This window comes from Erythrolamprus reginae, chromosome 1, assembly GCF_031021105.1.
Source record: "Erythrolamprus reginae isolate rEryReg1 chromosome 1, rEryReg1.hap1, whole genome shotgun sequence".
NCBI lineage: Eukaryota > Metazoa > Chordata > Lepidosauria > Squamata > Dipsadidae > Erythrolamprus > Erythrolamprus reginae.
The window spans coordinates 116,278,619-116,292,283 of record NC_091950.1 but is presented as its reverse complement, the minus strand read 5'-3'; the positions used below and the strand labels follow the sequence as shown (position 1 = coordinate 116,292,283).

General features: G+C 36.2%; 1 protein-coding gene across 1 annotated transcript in view; it reads left to right on the top strand.

Annotated features, from left to right (window-relative positions):
- WT1 (WT1 transcription factor) overlaps nucleotides 1–13,284 on the top strand; it is a 65,287-nt gene extending 52,003 nt beyond the window's left edge. The window contains exons 4-8 of the mRNA XM_070762262.1: nucleotides 1,791–1,893; nucleotides 2,598–2,748; nucleotides 6,434–6,523; nucleotides 9,395–9,487; nucleotides 12,041–13,284. Coding sequence (XP_070618363.1) covers nucleotides 1,791–1,893; nucleotides 2,598–2,748; nucleotides 6,434–6,523; nucleotides 9,395–9,487; nucleotides 12,041–12,162 — 559 coding nt within the window. The 3' untranslated portion in view covers nucleotides 12,163–13,284. The remainder of the gene's footprint in view (nucleotides 1–1,790; nucleotides 1,894–2,597; nucleotides 2,749–6,433; nucleotides 6,524–9,394; nucleotides 9,488–12,040) is intronic.
- The last annotated feature ends 381 nt before the right edge of the window (nucleotides 13,285–13,665 follow it).

The following is a 13,665-nucleotide window of genomic DNA, read 5'->3' as shown; positions in this document are numbered from 1 at the left end:
TCTGCTGGAAGTTTGTTCCAAGGATCTACTACTCTTTCAGTAAAATAATATTTTTTCATGTTGCTTTTGATCTTTCCCCCAACTAACTTCATATTGTGTCCCCTTGTTCTTGTGTTCACTTTCCTATTAAAAACATTTCCCTCCTGAACCTTATTTAACCCTTTAACATATTTAAATGTTTCGATCATGTCCCCCCTTTTCCTTCTGTCCTCCAGACTATACAGATTGAGTTCATTAAGTCTTTCCTGATATGTTTTATGCTTAAGACCTTCCACCATTCCTGTAGCCCATCTTTGGACCAGTTCAATTTTGTCAATATCTTTTTGTAGGTGAGGTCTCCAGAACTGAACACAGTACTCCAAATGTGGTCTCACCAGCGCTCTATATAAGGGGATCACAATCTCCCTCTTCCTGCTTGTTATACCTCTAGCTATGCAGCCAAGCATCCTACTTGCTTTTCCTACCGCCCGACCACACTGCTCACCCATTTTGAGACTGTCAGAAATCACTACCCCTAAAATGAATGCTTGTGTTGCTGCAGAGAGTCTCTCCTTTTGGGGTCTTTTTGTGTGGGTTGGAGTGGGACAGAAATTTTGACCTCGGGTCTGCTTCAGCCTCCTGGTGCGGGGCTTTCGGTGAAGGCTGGAGAGAAGTGTTACTGGTGGTGAAAAACTGGAGGGATGCAGTTCAGTGAGACTATGTAATAGCCTGGTACTGGCTAACCATTTCAGCCCATTGAGCCTCCAGGCGCCAATATCTGGGCTTGCATTCCCTCAGGTCTTCCCTCTGCTAGGAAATCCTATGCTTGTAGTCCTTAGTGAGGTACTTCTGCTGAGCCTCCTTCTCTGTCAAATCCAATTTGAACTGAGCCAGCTGTTTTGCCAACTATTTCCCATGGTGGCTGCTTAGCTCCAACAACTGCTGTTGGGGCACTAAGGAGACTAGGTGAGCAGGCAAGGAGGGGTTGGGAGGGGAGGGGTAAGTAGAAGCCAGTGAGGTGCCCCTCAATATGAATGACATTGAGTTGACCAGGCCCACCCAGTCACATGACCACATGGCCACACCCACCCAGCCGGTCATTAGGCAGATCATATTATTTAAATTTAAAATTATGAATGTAGTGGTCCCTGAGGTCCGAAAGGTTGGTGACCCCTGTATCTGAACAATTAATGGTCAAATTGGGGAACAGAAAAGAGTCAATGAAATTCAAGATAGGTTTGACCTAGGTATCTTGTGAACACAAAGGGATTCAAGACTGATGATGCAATTGACCTCTCCTTTGAGCTTAGCCTGTTCATCTTCTACAGATCATACTTTACAGCAATAGCATTTAAACTTATATACCTCTTCACAATGCTTTAAAGCCCTCTCTAAGCGGATTATAGAGAGTAAGCATATTGCCCCCAACAATCTTGGGGGCATTTTACCGACCTTGAAAGGATGGAAGGATGAGTGAACCTTGAGCCTACTGAGATTTGATCTGCCAAACTGCTGGCAGCCGATGATCAGCAAAAGTAACTTACAGTACTGCACTCTAAGCACTGCACCACCGTGGCTCTTCTTATAATAAAGGGCATGTGGTCATTCTAAGTATAGGTGGACCAAACTTTATTGTAGCCCAAGTTTTTAGCAAAATCAAGGTATTTTTATGTATGTGAAGTTTGAACTTTAAACCTGTTGAAATGTTTTGAAACTGTTTTAGCATAAATGAAGAAATATTGCAAACCTTTTTCTAATGAGATTTATGAATTAAGTTTAATTTCCAACTTTTAACCTCTTTCTATTTCCAGCCATGCAACAGGATATGAAAGTGATAATCATGCAGCCCCGATGTTATACAGCTGTGGGGCCCAGTACAGAATACATACCCATGGAGTTTTTAGAGGAATTCAAGTGAGTATATTAAGGAAAGTATATAATTTTGGATGGATTATCTGGCTGCTTTGATAATAGCAAGGAAATGCTATATTTTATTTTTATTAGAATATAATATTTACTATATAATAACTAAATTGAAAATGTTCAAGTTATCTATTGCTGATAAATTCTAATTTGTCCCCTTTCGCTGAGAAATCTTCCAGATATTTTGAATTACAATTCCCATTGATTGCCAAATAACATTGGATCAAAATCATGATGGGGATTTATGGGTATTGTTGTCCAATACTTGGAGGCCTTTAATATAAGCAGCAAAGTAATGTGAAGTAAAAATGAAGGACTGAGCACTTTCTCTTGTGAAATGCTAGCACAGCGCTTATGGAATCCCAAATTACAATTTCCTTTATGACATGAAGCATCACAATTTCAGGATTTGACACTACCTATATTTCAAGAAAATTTAAATGTCTGTAGGAAGTGTTGTTGCAGTATAGTGGGGATGGGGTGGGTGGGTTTCCCCTCAACATTGGCAACTTTAATACTTGTGGACTTTAACACCCAAAATTCCCCAGCTAGCTATCCTGGCTAGGGAAGTCTGGGAGTTGAAGTCCACAAGTCTTAAAGTTGCCAAGGTTGGAAATCCCTGCACTATAGTTTTTACAGCTCTCATGGGCCCAGAATATATTGTATGTAAAACCCTCCTCTTTATGCCAACATAGGATATGCGGCGGATGTCTGGCGTGGCTCCAACAATTGTTAGATCAGCAAGCGACGCAAATGAAAAGCGACCTTTCATGTGTGTGTATCCTGGATGTAACAAGCGATATTTTAAATTGTCTCATTTGCAGATGCATGGTAGAAAACACACTGGTAAGTACCTTCATGGAGTGCACAACTGCCCCGAAGTAATTGCCTCATGCAGTATCTAATAACCCTTTCCATAGTAATGGAAGCCTTTCGAGGCCTTTCTGGGGCCAAGCATTCTGGGAACCTTTGGCGGTAGAATTGTCAACTTATTACTTCAGTGATGTCATGTACTCATGATAATGTGAGGCATGCAACTCCTTCCCCAATAAGATACAGGGATAATGGTATATAGGTAGTCCTTGACTTGCATCCATTCAATTAGTGACCATTCAAAGTTACAACAGCACTGAAAAAAGGTGATTTGTGACCCCTCCCATTTTTTTGCAGTACCTCCCTCTGTTCTGACCTATGATTCCTGATTAAACCTCTTTTATTTTAATGACTGGTAGTTATTTTCATTGCCAACCCAAACAAATGATAACAAGTCCAAGGGAAGTTGGATATTTTGGGGAAAGGTATATTTATGACAGTTGCAGTGTCCTTGGTCATGTGATTACCCTTTGCAACCTTATGTCGCACAAAGTCAGTGGGGAAGCCGGATTCACCTCATCATGTTACCACTGCAATAACATAAACACTGCAGTGATTCAGTTAACAACTGTGGCAAGCAAGATTGTAAAACAGAGCAAAATTCACTTAGCATCATGTTTGCTTTGTAATGGAACTTTGGGGCTCATTTGTGGTTACAGTTTGAGGACTACCAGTAATTTCATATTTGAATATTATAAAAAGATGTGGCCATAACATTAGGAAAGAACTACATGTATATGCATTTTTACCTACCTACCTACCTACCTACCTACCTATCTCAAGTCTCAATTTCTCAACTTATTTGATTTGTATGCCGCCCCTCTCCGAAGACTTGGGGCGGCTCACAACAATAATAAAAACAATATTCCAGCGAAAACAAATCTAATATTAAAAAGCACATACTTACCTACCTGCCTACCCATCCGTCCGCCCACCCATCCATCCATCCATCCATCATCTATCTACTGTCTGTCTATCTATCTATCTATCTATCTATCTATCTATCTATCTATCTATCTATCTATCTTGCTATCTATCTCTCTATCTTTCTATCTCTCTATCTCTCTATCTTTGTATCTCTCTATCTCTCTCTCTCTCTCTCTCTCTCTCTCTCTATCTATCTCTCTATCTCTCTATCTCTCTATCTCTCTATCTCTCTATCTCTCTATCTCTCTATCTCTCTATCTCTCTATCTCTCTATCTCTCTATCTATCTCTATCCATCTATCCATCCATCCATCCTTCCACCCGCCCACCCATCCATCTATCTGTCTATCCACGTGGATGGATGGATGGATGGATGGATGGATGGATAGATAGATAGATAGATAGAGTAGATAGATGATATCTATTCTATTCTATCTATCTATCTATCTATCCATCCATCCATCCATCCATCCATCCATCCATCCATCCATCCACACCGTCCAGCTGCTTGCTTCCAGCTTCCGGTGCTCCAGCATGTAATGCTCCAGTTTCAGCACTCAGTGCCGAAAAGGTTAGCCATCACTGCCCCAGTCTTTTGAATATCTCAGGATTTTTGGTTGTTGTTTTTTTTAAAATGGGATTTGTATATCACCCTAAATGAGTGAATGATATTTGCTTGTGGGGTTCTCATAGTGTCTGGTTCTTAAAATGGAGCTTCAAATTTTATAGGGTATAAAAATGGAGTAGCTGAATAGCAATTAATTAAAAAAAGAAGCAGAAAAAAGAATGAGTCATAAAATTTCCCTTATAAAGCAACTGATTCATTACACTTCCTGAAAATTGTTATTTTGCATAGTGTTACTATCTGTGGAACTCTGATGCACAAAGCTGGAATTTGTATCAGAGCTTATCACTGCTTCTGCAGAAATTCTGCTGATATCTCTGTTACCATTATGGTTGTTTACTAATACTCCCCTCCTAGTATTAATACTATTGACCCAGGTATAAAAAATTACTTTCTTTTTGGAATACCCAAAATAATATATTTTTAAAAATCTTTATCAATAATATTTCACCCATTTTTACCTATCATTAACATGAAGTAGCAATAATAATTCATTAGTTTGCAAGTGATGTATGACTGGAAGATTTTTTTTTTAAACACACAAAGTGATACTTAGTTTCAATGAACCTTTTCTTCCCAGCAAAACTCAGTTGTAAGCAAACCAAATACAATAACTCATCACTTTGAAGATAAAGTTTTTGTAACAGACTATCTGTGGTGAAAATAATAATTTCATTAAGTAACAAGATTTATATTAATGGAGTTTATTTAAAGTTATAACTATTTGAGGAGATATAAAAATGGCCATGGAGTATGCAAGTTAAACAATTGTAACTTTATTTCTGATTTCCTTTATATAAATCTAAAATTTGAACTTACTCAACTCATTTTATAGAGAATGCAATTCCTTTGTTGATTTTACTACATAGCTGATTTGCTGCTAAGAGGTCAGATTCTCCCACTTGGATTTCCCCAGATATATTGTAACTACAATTTTAATTAGAACTTGGGGTCTTTGTGTGTGTGTGTTTGTATGTGTGTCTGTCTCTGTGTAAAGCATAGTATGTGTAACTTATTTTAGCAGACAATTAAAATGAAGGGAGACTTAATTATCAGCAAAAAATATATTACATATATAGAATATAATTTGTCAGCTATAAAAATTAACTGCCTGGATGGCTTCTGGAGGAGCCAAGAGGCAAAAAGGAAGCAGTATGCTCCCTAGCTTATTTGGGTATACCAGGGTGATTCAACAGAAAACAAAAAAAGAAATAGATGGATGGATGGATGGATGGATGGATGGATGGAGAGATAGATAGATAGATAGATAGATGGATAGAGAGATAGAGAGAGATAGAGATAGAGAGATAGATAGAGATAGAGATAGATAGATAGAGAGAGAGATAGATAGAGAGATAGATAGATAGATAGAGAGAGATAGATAGATAGATAGATAGATAGATAGAGAGAGAGAGATAGAGAGATGGATAGAGAGATAGATAGATAGATAGATAGATAGATAGAGAGATAGAGAGATAGAGAGATGGATAGATAGATAGATAGATAGAGAGATAGATAGATAGATGGACAGAGAGATAGATAGATAGATAGATAGATAGATAGATAGATAGAGAATAAGAGAGATATAGATATAGATATACTGTATATAACATCTCAACTCGGCCCACAAAAAAGATGATGGCATTATTATGCAATTATAAATTTGCTGCATTCAGTTTTGGTTGCCATGATGTAAAAAGGATGTTGAGATATAGAAAGAGTGCAGAGAAGAACAACAATGGTTTGTTTCAGCTACTCTTGTTTCTTCCTACTACTCTGTAACAAACAAAGCCCTCAATTTTGTTTGTTTATCTAGAATCCCTAACACAATATCTTCAAGCTGCTCTGCAGCTAGCTCCGGTGAGAGAGAGAGATTGCCCTAAATGAAAGGGGCAATCCAAATCTCTGCTCACAATTCCAACCATTTATTTTTACATTAGAAAGTGGAAACATCATCATTTATTAAAAGATAAACATCTTCTCTAAAGATAATGCATCACACTATCTCTATATTACATGGGAGAATTGTTCTAGCATGTTAATTGAAGTTTTATTTAATGCCTAGAATGTTATTTGCTTCCTTCAAATCAACTTTTTTTCCCCTAAGGAGAAAAACCATATCAGTGTGACTTTAAGGACTGTGAACGAAGATTCTCTCGTTCAGATCAACTCAAAAGGCATCAAAGGCGACATACAGGTTTGTTGCATATCTGAGTTTTTGACATTTGTTGCAATTTGTGGTTTCCCTTATCAAAGGTATGTGAAATGGAATTGTAAGTTTTTTCTTTTAAGAGCACTAAAGGCTGGGACCATGACCTTTTATGTGTTTGTATAAGTTCAGAAATATGCTACAAAGAAGCAGTGCTGAATTTAGGTTGTGATTATATATATGCCCCTTAAAAATATAGTAATATTAGTACAGATCAGTTAGTCCATACCTTGGAAAGAGTGTTTGTGCCTTAAATGTGGTTAAATAATTTGATTGTTTATAACCATATGTGCTGAGCACAAGCGATTCTGAAAACTAATTTTTTGACCTGAAATGCTGGGAGATATTTATTTATTAGATTTGTATGCTTGATAAATAATGTGGGGAGGTATATTGGTTATATTCCTTGATATCTGAAATAATAGCTACGTAACAAATTTTAAATACATTTTTTTAGAAATGATACAGGTGATGCTTGACTTACGACTATTGCTTTAGCAACCATTCAAAGTTATGGCAGTGCTGAACCAAGGGACTTACAAGCTGTCCCTGATGTTACAATGCCCCATGGTCATGTGATCAAAATCTGGGTGCTTGGCAGGTCACCTGCACTTACAATCTCAGAGATGCTGCAACTTCTCTCCAGCCACCTATCTTATCCCCATCTTTGCCTTTTTACCCACTGATCTCTGTGGCCCTTGTCACCCTAGCTGCCTGTATTCTGCAGTTGTTTGTGCGGACCAGTTTCTGGTATGCTGGGGACCGGTGCTGGTCCATTGGCTGGGTTGAACTCTTCTGCTCTACATAACACACCATAATCCCATCGATATCCCATTTGTTTGGAAACTGCAGATAAGTTGTCAAACTTCATGAGTCACCAAATCCTTGCAAAATGTTCCATTCTGGTGCCACCATCTTACATGACAAAAGTTGTATCACATATTATTATTATTATTATTATTATTATTATTATTATTATTATTATTAGATTTGTATGCCACCCCTCTCCGAAGACTCGGGGCGGCTCACAACAATAAAAACAGTACAAATCCAATATTTAAAAGAATTTAAACCCCTTCATATAAGAAGCAATCATACATCTCACACAAACCATGCATAAAACAAAAACGGTCCAGGGGAATAAATTTCCCCATGCCTGATGACAGTGGTGGGTTTTAAGGAGTTTGTGAAAGGCAAGGAGGGTGGGGGCAATCCTAATCTCTGGGGAAGTTGATTCCAGAGGTTCGGGGCCACCACAGAGAAGGCTCTTCCCCTGGGTTCCGCCAGACGACATTGTCGCTGGGATTCGTGCAGCAGAAGGCGGTCCCGGAGGTATTCTTCCTCACAGTCCTACCAATACTTTGTGAAGTAACTAGAATTATTCAATGTACTCTAACTCAGGTCATCAATCCTAACCCAAATACATTGAACAGTATAAGCCAGTGGTTCCGAAACCTTGTTTTGGCCATGCCCCACTTAAGCATCTCTAAAATCTTGATCCCTCCCCCACGTGACATATAATTCTTATTATTCAAACAGTAACTCCTACTCATGTGGAGCAAACCTAAAAGACCAATAACTTGGTTTAAACAAGGTTCCAATTGCCCCCTTAAAAATCAAATTGCTGCCCTATGGGGCATGGGTCACAATTTGGGAACCACTGGTATGAACAGACAGCATAAACAAAGGTACTTCATGTTTTACAGCTTACTTTTGCACTGCAGTCTAATGAAATAGAAGCTCTTGTGCATGTGTAGAGGGTATAGAGAATGACCTTGAGGGAGAGAGGGAAGATTCCATTATCAAAGCAACAAAAATAAATATAGCTTATGTCCATGCAAAGAAGAATTTAAGAATAAGTAAGGACTGTCACTTCCCTAATTCTCAAGAAGATAAAAAAAGGAAGAGGGAAAGTATATTCAGAATTAACATGATTCTGATACTAAAGTCACTCTAATAAAAGTAGGACAAGTGGCATCAGTTTCTCACCCTGGTTTACCTTATAGGATTGACAGTTTGTTTCAAATAAACATTTTGAAATATTTTGTTCATACAGTAGTTTCGATAAAGATCACAGCTCTGGATAAACATCTAATTGTTCAAACAGAAATAAAATTCATTAAGTTGAATAGGGTTTAGGTAACTATGACTTCAACCATAGTACCTTAAAAAAGCTGATATTTTAAGAAATAATGAGAAAATATTTATATGCAACGACATGCTTGCATAGACATCTACAGATTAGGAATGCTTTATGATTTATTTATTTCATTGTATTTATATGGCTGCTCATATTTTAAAATAACTAATTCAAATAACTAAATTAAATAGTATGCTAACAGAGATTTGGAGCTCCTTTATGGACAATCATAAGTAAGCTTAAAAGAGAGGTAAGTAGACTGTGATTGATACGTGCACCGTTAATTTTTAAAGAATCTCTTAAATACAGAAAATAAACTCAGATTCCTTTAAAAAGAAACACTTCATCATGTGTACAGTTTTTAAAAAGCAGTTGGATGTGTGAAGAATGCTCTACTGAACTGAAATGGAAAAATAGGTGCACATTATTAAAGGACAGTTTCAAACTAAATTGAGAAATAACAACCACAATCACATGAAATTTCTTATTTTCAATTTTTCATTCTAAAGTGAATTTTTTTGCCAGAAAACAAAGCATGGTAAATGCACTAAATGGAGTTAAAAAGGACAAAGAAAGGTCAGATAGTTGAGTGGCTTGATTAATGCAACAGAAACATAGATGTGTAAAAGTCTTTGTTTCTGAAATTTAGAAAAAACGGATACTCTTATACCCCTGTAAAGGTACTAGAATCCAAGAATAGATTTATTTTATGTATTTAGGAGTCAAACCATTCCAGTGTAAAACCTGTCAGAGAAAGTTCTCCCGATCTGATCATCTGAAGACTCACACCAGGACTCATACAGGTAAAACAAGTGCGTATACTTTTTTCCCATTTATATATTCTTATTTATTTTTTTGAAAGTTAAATTATGATATTTCTAAGAATTATTCTGGGCATGTATGATATTGATATGTCTTAGCTATTACAGAGAAAATAATGCTTAGGGTGGTGGTGGGGAAACACTCAATTTTGGCAACTTTAAGACCAGTGAACGTCAATTATCCAGCCAGCCATGGAAATTCTGAGAGTTGACATTCATAAGTCTTAAAAGTTGCGAAGGTTGGACACACTTGGCTTAGAACAAAATCAAAAGTCGTGACTATTATCCTCTGGCAGAAGAATTAAGTTCAAATTACAGAGTTTACAGTTGTCCTAATCTGTCTTAACCCCCATTCAAAATAGGATACACAGACCCAAATCTTACCATGTTTTCCTGAAAATAAGATCCACCCTGAAATCAAGCTCTAGCCTGATTTTTGGGGGTCAGCCTAATACAAGTCCTTTAGTCAATTGAGGGATTAAACAGGGAATTGAATCCCTATTATTAAATATACATTTATGACACATGTACATAAATATGCATTTAAGACACAAACATTAATTTAAATCGATGATGGTTTAAAATATTTTAAATTTTACTTTTAATATTTTTATTACAAATCTTGTTTGTATATTATTACTATTATTGTTGTAAACTTTCAGGAGACTATGGTAATTAGTACCATAAAAAAAGTAATGTAAAGTCTTGCTGGCCATTTTTCCTTCAAGCAACCTTGTGAAACTTGAATATTATCAGTTAGAAATGGATATATCAATCTGTATAGTCTGGAGGACAGAAGGAAAAGGGGGGACATGATCGAAACATTTAAATATATTAAAGGGTTAAATAAGGTCCAGGAGGGAAGTATGGAAAGTGAACACAAGAACAAGGGGACACAATCTGAAGTTAGTTGGGGGAAAGATCAAAAGCAACATGAGAAAATATTATTTTACTGAAAGAGTAGTAGATCCTTGGAACAAACTTTCAGCAGACGTGGTAGATAAATCCACAGTAACTGAATTTAAACATGCCTGGGATAAACATATATCCATCCTAAGATAAAATACAGAAAATAGTATAAGGGCAGACTAGATGGACCATGAGGTCTTTTTCTGCCGTCAGACTTCTATGTTTCTATGTTTCTATATAATATTATATTAATATTAATTACATTATATTTATTACATTACATTACATTACATTATATAAATATATATTATATAACTATAAAGGTACTGTATAACTATAAGAGTATAAGATGCACCAGAGGAGTATAAGACACAACTTATTTTGGGGAGACAAAAATAGGGGAAAAATCCATCTACCAGGTATTCATCTGTCCTGCGTCCTTAGCCTGTTCAGCTTCAGCACATTATTTTATCCCCTGGTTGCTGAAAAAACCTTTTTCAGAGGGAGTAGGAAGGAAAACAAGCCTGCAAAGACTTAGGGCAGGAAAAAACTGCATTTGGAGGGAGTAGGAATAAAAATAAATGCTGCAAGCCAGGATGATCATTGGCACTGCGTTAGGGCTGAAAAAGCTTTTCAGAGGGAGTAGGAATAAAAACAAGCTTGCAAAGACTTAGGACTGGAAAAAAACTTCTTCAGAAACTGGGAAGATCGGTAGTACCTAGTTAGGGCTGGAAAAAAAGCTTTGAAAAAGCTACATTCAGAGTATAAGACACACCTAAATATTCAGCCTCTTTTAGGGAGGAAAAAGGTGCATCTTATACTCGGAAAAAATTGTCCATTCCAATTTGTATTTGTAGCATTGTTATATAGCTACGTTGGCTAGGTTACCCTTTACATTTTGCCATAGACTCTAGTTTATGTATATTTGTTCTTTCTTTCAGAAGCTTTTTGTAGTTATTTTTTACTTGAAATTTGTCACATTGCTCAGTCATACTCATATATAATGAATGGGCCATGCAAACATCAATTCATACCATAATATAATACATAAAATAATATAAACGTTCAAGCTAGGAATAGATATAATATTTAAGGAAAACATCTTTTTATAAATCTAAAAATAATGGAAATTTTAATTGAAAAAATAATCTACTGAGCACCTTCTATATAGGATATATAACTAGAAGTTTTCTGAACTCTTCAGAGTACGAAAATGTTGCAAACATATAGAACACATTTTTATTTAAAAGTGAGAGAATAACTCACCTTCTATTGGAATCTTTAGAAAGTTGAACATGAGCTTAATGAATTACCCTGTTGTCAAAAGATAGGCATCTACTTCAACTCTAAGCTGTGATGGCGCAGTGATTAGAATGCAGTATTATAGCCTAATTCTGCCCACAGCCAGGAGTTCGATTCTGATTTGCTCAATATTTCCATCCTTGTAAGTTTGGTAAAATGATGGGGGCAATCTACTGACATTTGTAAAACACCTTAGATAGTGCTGTAAAGCATTATGCAGCAATATATAAGTCTAAGTGCTATTGCTATTTAACCAAAGTTCTAGGAGGGGATAAAGCAATAGTATGTATTAGGAATATGATGATTATGTATAACTCTATATTTTGTTAACAGGTGAAAAACCTTTCAGTTGTCGGTGGCCCAGCTGCCAAAAGAAATTTGCTCGTTCTGATGAATTGGTCCGTCATCATAATATGCACAACAGGAACATGACTAAACTTCAACTTACCCTTTAGATGTTTTGTATGTTTTGCACAACCCAGATGGAATACTATGAACTGTTGCAAACATTTTCAGCTATCATCTCTTTGCTCGTAAGGAAATCTTCAGAGACCTTCAGCTTGGACTTTGTGGAATTTTCCATTCCAAACCTCAAATGGTTTAAATTTGTAACATTGTTATATAACTACATTGACTAGGTTACACTTTAAATTTTGCTATAGACTCTAGTTTATGTATATTTGTTCTTTCCTTCAGAAGATTTTGTACTTATTTTTTACTTGAAATTTGTCACAGTGCTCAGTCATACTCATACATAATGAATGGTCTATGCAAATGTCAATTCATACTGCAGTCCTATACAATATAAAGTCAAATTAAAAACCTCCACATTGTCCAAGGCAGGACAATTTTATTCTCTTGGGAGAATTTTTTACATAAATAAACGAATCCAAATCCTCACTTCCAACTCTAGAACTGTGGATGTAATATTTTAAATATAGATAAATAGATATAAGCAACACATCTGAGAGGTAAGGGTAAATGCATCTCCCACTGTGCATTGAGTTGTTGCATCTCACAATTATTTTGTGAGGTTGCCATGTATGTCTACGTTGAAAATAGGGGGCATATAGGGAGAATTGCCTATCTTGCGAGGCCCCTTCAAATTCCATTGAATATTTGTTGTGTGTATGCATCTGTGGTGCATATGTGAATGTGTTTGTGTGTGTATAAGTCAGATTGTGCATGCTGTTAACATCTTGATCTACACACAGTGATTTATCTGCATAGAGATGATAAGCTTATACTATATATGTGTATTCTTTCCCTGTGTAATTGGGAATTTTGCCTTTCCAGGATTCCCTGTCATATGGGGACAGCCAAATATACAGTCATGCATTCATATGTTGTGTTCAAATCCTGATTATGCATTACTCCTGACCAATTGCCATGATGCTCCTACGTATATTCAGTAAAGATCTGCCACCTATATAGTGTCAAGACTGATAATGAAACAATGATGAATTTTTAATTTATCTTATTTTTGGAAAACCCAGGAGCTGAAAGGAATTTTCTAGAACCTATTTATGGAAAAGCAACGAATAATACAGACTTCATTTCTAAAAGTTATGGAGGGATCATACCTCTGTCTGATTTTTCCCCCCTTATCCCATCACATTTGCGTTTATCATTCCTTTTTTGCCCTGATAAAAAAGTGGCAATGTATATAAAATCTTTTCAGTAAGTTGACTATGCAATCCTGTCCTGAAAATAACCATCACTGAACTCAATTGGACAGACAGCTAAGTCAATATACATAAAGGTGCTGTGAAACACCATGTTAAATAATACTATCATTCTGTGACATAACAGAATGTATTTTCCAAATTTGGAAATATCAAAGGATTCAATATTTTTTTTTGGTACTAAAAATGAGATTCTTGCACCAAAGTTGACTTGTTTTTATCAATAGGTGGCATGTAGAAAAATTATATGATTTTTTTCTCTCTTTTTTTGGT